This window comes from Propithecus coquereli, unplaced genomic scaffold (genome assembly GCF_000956105.1).
Source record: "Propithecus coquereli isolate 6110/MARCELLA unplaced genomic scaffold, Pcoq_1.0 Scaffold113, whole genome shotgun sequence".
Classification (NCBI taxonomy): Eukaryota; Metazoa; Chordata; class Mammalia; order Primates; family Indriidae; genus Propithecus; species Propithecus coquereli.
Window position 1 is genome coordinate 2252130 of NW_012135303.1, and position 10292 is coordinate 2262421.

The window sequence follows — 10292 nt, forward strand, 5'->3', positions numbered from 1 at the left end:
TATTTTTTAGTAGAGACGGGGTCTCGCTCTTGCTCAGGCTGGTCTCTAACTCCTGAGCTCAAGCGATCCTCCTGCCTCGGCCTCCCAGAGTGCTAGAATTACAAGTGCAAGCCACCATGCCCGGCCCAAATGCCAATATTAATACTCGTATTTTATTTTTTGTGTTCAAATTTATAAAAAAAATTTGATATAACAAAATGTGCAAGACTATCAAGTAAAACATTTATAAATATATAAATATTAAGCATATTGTACTAATATAAATTATTTGCCCATTAAATTAATATGAAAAATGTATGTAAAAATACAGGTGAAATAAGATTGGCCATGAATTGATAATTGTTGAAGTTGAGTGATAGGTCTATGGAGATTTATTATATTATTCTCCACTTTTGCATATTTTTGAAATTTTCTATAATAAAATGTTTTTTTAAAAGTAATGAAACATTACATAAAAGAGAAAATTTAAACATGAAATACTGAAAGTAACATCGAGTGTGATCTTTAAAGACAGAATTTGTCAGTGGAGTCCCCATTTAGAGGCAAGTGTATTTTTATGTAGATGTTTCAAATGCTAAAAAGTTCTTTTGACTCTACTCTAGTTGGAGGAATGGGGAGGTGAGAGTTGTAAACTAATGCCTATTGTTTTCCCCCTTCTTCATCTTCTAATAATCCGGTAACTTTTTTGTGAAGTTTGAAATAATGTTTTTGAACAACTTTGTAGGGGGCGCAGGGTCTGCAATCTTTTTGTTGCTAGCTAGCTACAGTTCTTGATTCAAAGATATTCACATACCATTTCCTATTGGTCCTTGTCTTTACTTCCTCATGGATGTATAGAGATTCTGATGCATAGTCAGCTTTATAAATTTCAAAACAGTTCTATATTCTACTTGTTGAAAAAGTCTTTGAACTAGACTGTTGAAGAATTGTTCTTGCAACAGAAGATTTGCAATTCTGGTATATGGTGGTTGTTACCCAAATAGTTGCATATTTTTCTTAACTTGTAGGTTGCACATTTGTCTTTTTATATAGACTATAAACATTTTGCAACTCCAAATGAAATAATGGATATAACTACAGTAGTGATTATCAATAGCTGCTAAGAGCACTAATTAGGTAAATAACTAACAAGGAACATTATAGTGGATGGAATCAGACTGACATCATCTGAGCCCAAAGGCAGATCTTAACATCTTACAAAGAAACACAGCCAAATATTATATGCATCCTAACATGATGCAATAGGAAATATATAATATTGCCTGTGAATATTCTTGTCAAAAAGAAAAAAATACCAAACCTAAAATCTAATCAGGCATTTAGATCTGACTGGTTTATAGGCTATATGAGTGATAGAGGAGCACGTTAAAGGACACCTTAAAGATCCAATTAACCAAATCCAGAATATAGGAAATCTTACAAGACAGATGACCTACTTTCTTTAACAAATAAAGGCAAGGAGGAAAAGGAGGGAGAACTATTAAAGATTAAAAGAAACGTATTAATCAAGTATACTGTATGGACTTTGGATACTGATTTTTAAAAATTCACTGTAAAATATGTGAACATTGGCTATTTAATATTCGAAGGAATAATTGTTAAATTTTTAATATGGTGTCCTTATATTTTAGAAATACAACACTAAATTATTTTCAGACAAAATGGTATCATTTCTGAGGTTTGCTTTAAAATAAAACAGCAGGGGGATGGAAGGAGGGGTATAGATGAATTTCCATGAGTTGGTAGATGTCAGTGTGGGTAATAGTGATGGTGATTCATTGTTATTTCTACTTTTTTTTTTTTTTTTTGAGACAGAGTCTTGCTCTGTTGCCCAGGCTAGAGTGCAATGATGTGATTATAGCTTACTTCAACCTCAAACTCCTGGGCTAAAGTGATCCTCCTGCCTCAGCCCCTCAAATAGCTGGGACTACAGGTGTGCGCCACCATGCCTACCTAATTTTTTTCCTATTTTTTGTAGAGATAGGGTCTCACTCTTGCTCAGGGTGGTCTCTAACTCGTGGCCTCAAGCAATCCTCCAATCCTTAGCCTCGCAGTATGTTAGGATTACTGGCTTGAGCTATTGTGCCCAGCTTCTACTTTTGTATGTTTGAATTTTTTCGTAGAATAAGAAGTTTTTTAAAAATTAAAATAATTATACCAACAACAATAAAAAAGAAATTATGCCAACAGAGCAGAATATTTCTGTTCTTAAAAATCATATACTATTCTAGAGTACATGGCGTGATGAGGCCATGAAAAATTCTGGAGACACTGAAAGACCACACTGGGATAATAGGTACCTGTTGGTTTTGGGGTTCTTGTATACTTCTGCCAACACCACTTGAGACTAAGAGTAATAATAATTTTATTATGTATTTTCTTTAGAGTTCCACAAACATGTGGAGTTTGATTTCCTTATCAAGGGCCAGTTTCTGCGCATGCCGTTGGTCAAACACATGGAACTGGAGAACATCTCATCAGTAAGTTCACTTACCTTCTATATTTTACTTAAGGCATTATCAAATATTGTAGCTAAACTTCTTTTAGAATCAGCCTGAATCTGTCTTTCGCACACAAGATTCTTTTGGTTATTTTTTTTTCTATAAATTTCAGCTTCTGTTTCTGTGTATTTAATTTTGGAACCCCTTCTTTTATTAAGAGATTTTATTCAAAAAATAAATAAATGAACATATTCTTCATATTTGTAGAAGAACTGGCAGGAAAGGGAATAGCAAATATATGTGTACTAATAGTACAGGTGTACAAAATAATTCAGCACATATAAAAGCTATGGGTTAGGTTATTGTGATTTATTGTGATTTTCCCCTTTTCTTTAATTTTCAAACTTACCTTAATATTGCCCTTATAATTATAATTTATAATTGATTTTACTTTTTTGGTGATTTTAAAAATTGTGGGAGAATGTACATAAAATTTAACACTTTAACCATTTTTATGTGCACGGTTCAGTGGCATTAGGTACAACTGCTTCATCATCCTAAACAGAAGCTCTGTACCTATTAAATTATATGCTTTTATTTTTTAACATAAGTTTTCCAGGGCCATTAATATGTCTTAATATTACTCTTAGCATACTGTTAAGTCAAATAAAGTTTTTGACTTTTTGAATGGCTCCCAATTTTCTGGGTTATGAAGGGGACTGATATGAAGGTGGTAAATTAAATTGAGTGTCCTTTATCATCATAATATAATATTTTAAAACTATGCTACTTGATTGGTTTCTGGTTTCTTTCTGTTACTAGGAAGAAGTTGTGGAACTAGAATATGTAGAAAAGTACACTGCACCCCAGCCAGAGCAATGCATGTTCCATGATGACTGGATCAGTTCAATAAAAGGGGCAGAGGAATGGTATTGACAGTTGAATGCTCTTCTGTTTTCTTATATATTTTTTTCAGTCTTTTAAAATCCATTACATGAATATTTTCCCCTAATTTGCTGTTCTTTGCTAAAGTCATTTTGCAATATGTGTATTGGTGACCATGCCAAACAAAAAGATCTTTGCATTCAGTGTATTCAAGAAGAAACAGCTCAGGAGTTCGAGACCAGCTTGAGCAACAGTGAGACCTCATCTCTACTAAAGATAGAAAGAAATTGGCCAAACAACTAAAAATAGAAAAAATTAGCAGGACATGGTGGCGCATGCCTGTAGTCCTAGCTACCTGGGAGGCTGAGGCAGGAGGATCGCTTGAGCCCAGGAGTTTGAGGTTGCTGTGAGCTAGGCTGACGCCATGGCACTCTAGCCCAGGCAAGAGAGTGAGACTCTGTCTCAAAAAAAAAAAAAAAAAAAAGAAGAAACAGATGTTTATTAATGGGTTTGGTTTTCTGTTTCAAGGTGTTGTAGTGACATTTGTCTTAGGGCATTTAATTTATTTGGTTTGAGTATGTTGCTTTTAATACCAAGTGTATAATTTGTTTCATAGAGAAAAAAATAACTTTTGTAGCCACAGATCTCCTGGCCTACTACCATGAAGACGCATATCATGCTATTTTAGGGTTAAAAAGAACAGACTGGAATCAAGTAAGAAGATATGGATGGCTCAGTGAAATCCCCACTGTCCTTACTTGTAGAAAAGCACCTCAAGAGTGGGTCATATTAGGCTATTAAGTATGAAATGTCTGATTTCCTTAAGTACTAAGTTTGACAGTTGGTATCTATTATATTTCACTTTGACACTTCTTGTTTTATTTTTATTCTGAAGGTACATCCTTAGTCTTGCAAACACATGTTTTGGCTTGTGATTATCTTTCAAAAATTTTTTTAGAGCAATTTTTGTGAAACCATGGATAAGTCAACAATTCCTGTTTTGTTCGTAGAACCATTGCAGCACAGACAGCTTGAAATATCAATGACGTGTTTGGGAAGGATGTAGCTAATGAGCGCACAGTACGTCTATGATTTGAGAAGTGAAATATCAATGAAGTGTTTGGGAAGGATGTAGCTAACGAACGCACAGTACATCTATGATTTGACAAGTTCCATTCTGGTGATTTTGATCTCAAAAGTGAGCCACATGGAAGACTTGAGACAAAGGTTGATATAGATGAGCTGCAAGCTGTAGTGGAAGCGGATCCATCTCAACCTATGTGTGAATTAGCAGCAAGGCTTGATGTTACTATTCCAACAATATTGGACCATTTGAAAAAAATCAGCAAGGTAAAGAAGCTGGATAGATGGGTTCCGTGTGAATTAAATGAGCATCAGAAGAGAAATCATTTCGAAGCTTGCCTTTCTTTGCTGTAACAACGTGAAAGTAAACATTTCTATGCCGTATCATTATGTGTGATGAAAAATGGATTCTTTTTGATAATCTCAAGTGTTTGGTACAATGGTTGGATAAAGATGAAGTGCCAAAACACAGTCCAAAACCAAATATTCATCAAAAAAAGCTAATGGTGTCTGTTTGGTGGTCCAGCGCTGGTATTATCCACTAGCTTCATGAAACCTGGTCAGTTTGATTACAGTGGATGTCTGCTGCAAACAATTCATTTAAATGATGAGGATGCTTGTGATTACACAGCTGAGATTGGTCAATAGAAACAGGCCAATCCTCTTGCAAGACAATGCTTGACCACATGTCACCAAATGACACTGGACTCAAACTACAGAGGCTGGACTTGGAAACTCTCTGTCATACACCATATTCACCAGACCTGGCACCAACTGACTACCACTTCTTTCAGGCTTTGGACCACTTCTTGTGAGGAAAAATATTCAGTTCTCGACAAGCTGTAGAAAACGCCTTTCTTGATTTCATCGCCATTCGCTCTCCAGGCTTCTTTGCTGCTGGCATAAACAAGCTACTATTAAGATGGCAAAACTGTGTCGACAGTTTGGGCGCATACTTTGGTTAATTGTACTGCTTCTTGTTTGAGATATGATAAACTACAGTTCTGATTTGAAATCAGACATTTCATATTTAATGACCTATAGTAGGAGCTTACATCTTTCAAAGAGTGTGTTTCTGGAGTTATAATACAAAGTAATGTTTTTACTGGTTTTACTTTTACTTTAAATGATTTCACTGTTTTTCTCTTTAATGGTTTTCACTGGTTAAGTACAAAGGACTACAGGTTGAGTATCCCTTATCTAAGATGTTTGGGAATAGAAGTGTTTTCAATTTTGTATATTTTCGGATTTTGGAATATTTGTGTATACATAATGAGATATCTTGGGGATGTGATCCAAGTCTAAACAGGAAATTCAGTTCTGTTTCATGTATACCTTATACTTATAGCCTGTGATATATACAATACAATATTTTTAATCATTTTGTGCGTGAAACAAAGTTTTGACTGCGACCCATCACATGAAGTCAGGTATTGAATTTTCCACTTGCAGTGTCACATTGGTGCTCAAAAAGTTTCGGATAGGCCAGGTGCGGTGGCTCACACCTGTAATCCCAGCACTTTGAGAGGCCGAGACAGGATGATCACTTGAGACTAGGCATTCGAAACCAGCCCGAGTGAGACCTCATCTCTACAAAAAATAGAAAAGTTAGCCAGGTGTGATGTTGGGCATCTGTAGTCCCAGCTACCTGGGAGGCTGAGGCAGGAGGGTCACTTGAACCCAGGAGTTTGAGGTTACTGTGAGCTATGATGACACCACTGTACTCTAGCGCAGGGCAACAAAATGAGACCCTGTCTTTTTTAAAAAAAAAAAAAAAAAAGTTTCTGGATTTCGGAGAATTTCGGATTGGGGATGCTCAACCCGTAATAGGCTTTACAAGTAATTTGTATAGGTTCCCTAAGAGTTGTGTTAATTATAAAAATAGTAAATATGAAATCTAGGGTCAGTTATTATTTTTAGGAGGTCAGGAAAAGTCAAGTGTAAACATCTGATCTATTCTATTTTGAAATCTTGATCTTCGTATTAAAGAAGAATTTAAAAGTATAATGCTAAAGGTTTACCTTGTCATTGCCGTAGAAACACAATTGATTTGCAGGGTTTGAAAAAGCTGCTTTTTGTGTTTTATAGGATTTTTTTTTTTTCTTCTCATAGGATCTTGACTGGTTCTTATGATAAGACTTCTCGGATCTGGTCCTTGGAAGGAAAGTCAATAATGACAATTGTGGGACATACAGACGTTGTAAAAGATGTGGCCTGGGTGAAAAAAGGTTAGGACTCTTCCTAAACTGAGAGGAATCCTAGATAGGGGTTTGGAAATAAGCCTTTTTTAGTGCTGGGGCAGAATGAGGAGTGGGTAGGAAATATGCCTCAGTTACTGTAACATCTTTTAAAAATATAGTGTTCAAGAAGAATAGGATTATATAAAAATTCAAAAATTGATGGAAGTGAATCTCAATGGAAATTACATTGGATAATACACATTTTCAAGTTAATATTGAGTATGTTAAACTCATATCTTCTAGTTTTGAAGAATCTTCCCATTATACTGTGTTAGCTTTTTTTTTAAAAGCTGGCTGTTTGAGTGCTTTATCTTTTTAACGTCTATTACAACAACAGAAAATTTCAGTTTTTCAATTTAGAACATGATGCATCTAGAATTTTGCCCAGATTTGATTCTTATTCTTGTGTTCTCCTTTCTTCAGACAGTTTGTCTTGCTTGTTACTGAGTGCCTCTATGGATCAGACTATTCTTTTATGGGAGTGGAATGTAGAGAAAAACAAAGTAAAAGCCCTACATTGCTGCAGAGGTCATGCTGGAAGTGTGGACTCTGTAGCCGTCGATAGCTCAGGAACTAAAGTAAGTAACCAGTGTGTTATTAGTACTATGTTAAATTAGAATTCGATCTTCATATTACACATTTTTTTCTACATATATTTGTTGTGATTGGCTTAGTTTCATAACAATCAGTGACTAACGAATGTGATTTCAAACCAAAAGTTTTCATACTGTAAGAGATATAAAGATTTACTTCCTTAGTCTGAGTATCTTTGGTTTAGAATCTTATATAAACCAGAAATTTTAAGAAATGAGCAATTCTTAATTTTAAGAAATTTTAAGAAACAAGCAATTTCTTTTTATGTAACCTTCCTAAATCGTAGTAATTGACATATTTTCGATCTATATCAGCTATTCATAAGTGCTGTCACTGATTTAAAATGTCTCATTGATCATCTGAGCTTTAGTGTACACTAAGGTTGGTGTTAATATAATTTGTTTTACTATCAGTGTTGATCTGTTCTTTATCATGATAAAATGGTAAAAAGGGAAAAGGAAACAATAATATGAGGGGTTACAAACCTATTTATAATTTGAAAGTTTACTAAGCAACACTGAAGTATTCTAGTCTTAAGAGTGTTACTTCAATACTTCTTTGACATTTAGGGTAACAGGATGTTTGATGTATTCAAAAGTAAAGATTTATGATTTTTCATATTGAGCCAAAAAGAAGGTTTACATGTTACTGAGTCCAAACTTAAGTGGATTAACTGTACCCAGTCTCTTGCCTATAAGAGGAAGAAACTCATCTTAAGCTTGTTTAAGCTTAAAAGAAAATTTATCAGATTGTGAAATCCAAAGAAGAAGTGAACAACCACATCACAAGAGGGGTGATGATGCTTTAGGGCCTCAGGAACCAGTGGAATGGAGGCTTAAATGTGGCCAGCACACTCGCTCCCTCTCTTCTCTCAAGTTGACTTTATTCTCTCTCGTCTCAGACTGGCTTTGTCCATGTGACAATAAACCTGGCCTTCAGTATTTCCCAGGTTTTACACCTATTTTATCTGTCCCTGGAAAAAGACTAACTTTGACTCTCTGGAACACAAGTTCTTTGAAAAGATTCTGAATGAGTAAGAGGCCTACTGGTATAGGGTAGATCAGTTGCCCACCCTCATCTAGGCAACCGTGCCCAGGGCACAGGGCCACGTAAGAATGGCAACTCCCTTGATTGCCATGCAGATTGATGGTACTGCTTCCAGAAGACTAGGAAGTTGGGCAGATAATACCACAGTAGTAAAGTATTTTAGAGCATATGAGCCACAGAGATTAAGCAAGCAAACTAAATGTTTTTAAGTTTAATAGGAAAAAAATGAGGCAAATAATATGAATTATATTACATATGCTTTTTCCCTTCACATACCTCTGTTCAGTTTTGCAGTGGCTCCTGGGATAAGATGCTAAAGATCTGGTCTACAGGTAAATTAAGTATTTCTTTTACTTTGACTTATTAATGATGTTTCAAGAATTTCAGTTCAGCGGAAGAGGATTTTTTTTAATCCAAATTTTGCCATAAAAATAGACCAGAGCTTTTTAGAACACACATATAAAAGCATAATATGGCAACAAATTAGTATATTTCTTTGTCTTTGAAGATGTTTGTTCTACCTCACCACCTCTTTACTTATTGTACAGTGTCACTGAATTGATGCAAGTATCAACAACATGTTTGATACAACAAGACATAACTACTTCAGTTCTCAGAGTTCCCTTCTTCAGGAACCTGGAAATAAGCAAAAATACCTTCTCAGTTATTTTGACTCACTTGAAGTCATTTAAAAATGACTTTTAAGTCATTGTTAGAGGAATTTCTTAGTTAAGCTGGTTTACTTTAAAAAAATTTTTTTCGATACAGTTTACCAGACTTAGTATTATTACTTTGGAAACACATTAAAAGGAACAAATTGAGGGAGAAGGAGAAAGGTCTCCTAGAGGAAGGTGCTTTGATAGTGTAGTAAGAAGACTCTGATGGGAAGAAAAGAGGAAAAAAATACACACATATTTTAAAACCTAGTAACTAGAACTATTTATTGCACAGGAAACAGACCAGAATACCTCTGTTACTTCTGAGGGAATTGCAATATTATACAGTATGATACCCCAAATACAGTTTACCAACTAGAGTTAAGAGGGTTCAAGAAAAGGTTAACCACTTTTTAATAATGTGTAAGATGGCAGGAAATATATAATCCATTTTAGTAGATCTTATAAAAATGATTAAAGCAAACAATTTGGGGGCAAAAAGCAGTTTAGTTTAGAAAATTTTCCTTTTGTTAGAATATTTTATTTTTTAATAATGCGGGGTAAATGACATATTGTATATGATTGGATGTTACCTTAAAGGGGTTTATAAATCTAGTTAGAGAAAGCAGACTAATATTCATAAAAGATATAAAACATTAAAATCTGTACTTTTCAATCTGGGTGTGCTACCTAACCAAATGATGTATAATGAAGATTTTTTTAAAAATCAAAAATATAACTGAAACACTTTGTTAGAAAAGTACAATAGTCAAGGAGAATAAACGTGGCTGAAATGTATCTCCTTTTATCATGTGTTTACCTTATTATTCCCTCCTTCATTGTATAATCTAGACATAGCTCTCCTAGAACTAGCAGCAAGCAATTTTTCATAGTTATGATAAAGTGATAAATATTTATAATGATGATCTTAAAGACAGTAAGATTTCAAACTGGTTAGGTGTTAGTTTTTTAATATCCTTTCTTTTTTGCTTTTTTGTTTTTGAAGATTGGTAATCCAGGTATTATTTTTACATATAACTTTCTGTTAACCAAAATAATGAGGAATATCCATTCCCTAACCAGCTGTGATAACATGGAGAAACTGTATCTAGAAATGGACAGAATTCTTTTAGACAGTTTACAATTAATAATGACTAAGTTTTTAAAATGAAACCTAATTAATTCTCTATGAGGCAGTGCCTACAGATGAAGAAGATGAAATGGAGGAATCTACAAATCGACCTCGAAAGAAACAGAAAACAGAGCAGTTGGGACTAACAAGGGTAAATATTTGTGAGAATTGACTGTATGTGGCTTAGATCTGTATTGATAAATATATGGTAATT

The 10292-nt window shown here is 34.4% G+C and overlaps 1 protein-coding gene across 1 annotated transcript in view; it reads left to right on the forward strand.

Annotated features, from left to right (window-relative positions):
• WDR12 (WD repeat domain 12) overlaps positions 1-10292 on the forward strand; it is a 24015-nt gene that overhangs the window by 8408 nt on the left and 5315 nt on the right. Inside the window, exons 3-8 of the mRNA XM_012655203.1 lie at positions 2386-2480; positions 3264-3370; positions 6522-6637; positions 7073-7227; positions 8577-8622; positions 10144-10229. Of these exons, the coding sequence (XP_012510657.1) occupies positions 2386-2480; positions 3264-3370; positions 6522-6637; positions 7073-7227; positions 8577-8622; positions 10144-10229 (605 nt within the window). The remainder of the gene's footprint in view (positions 1-2385; positions 2481-3263; positions 3371-6521; positions 6638-7072; positions 7228-8576; positions 8623-10143; positions 10230-10292) is intronic.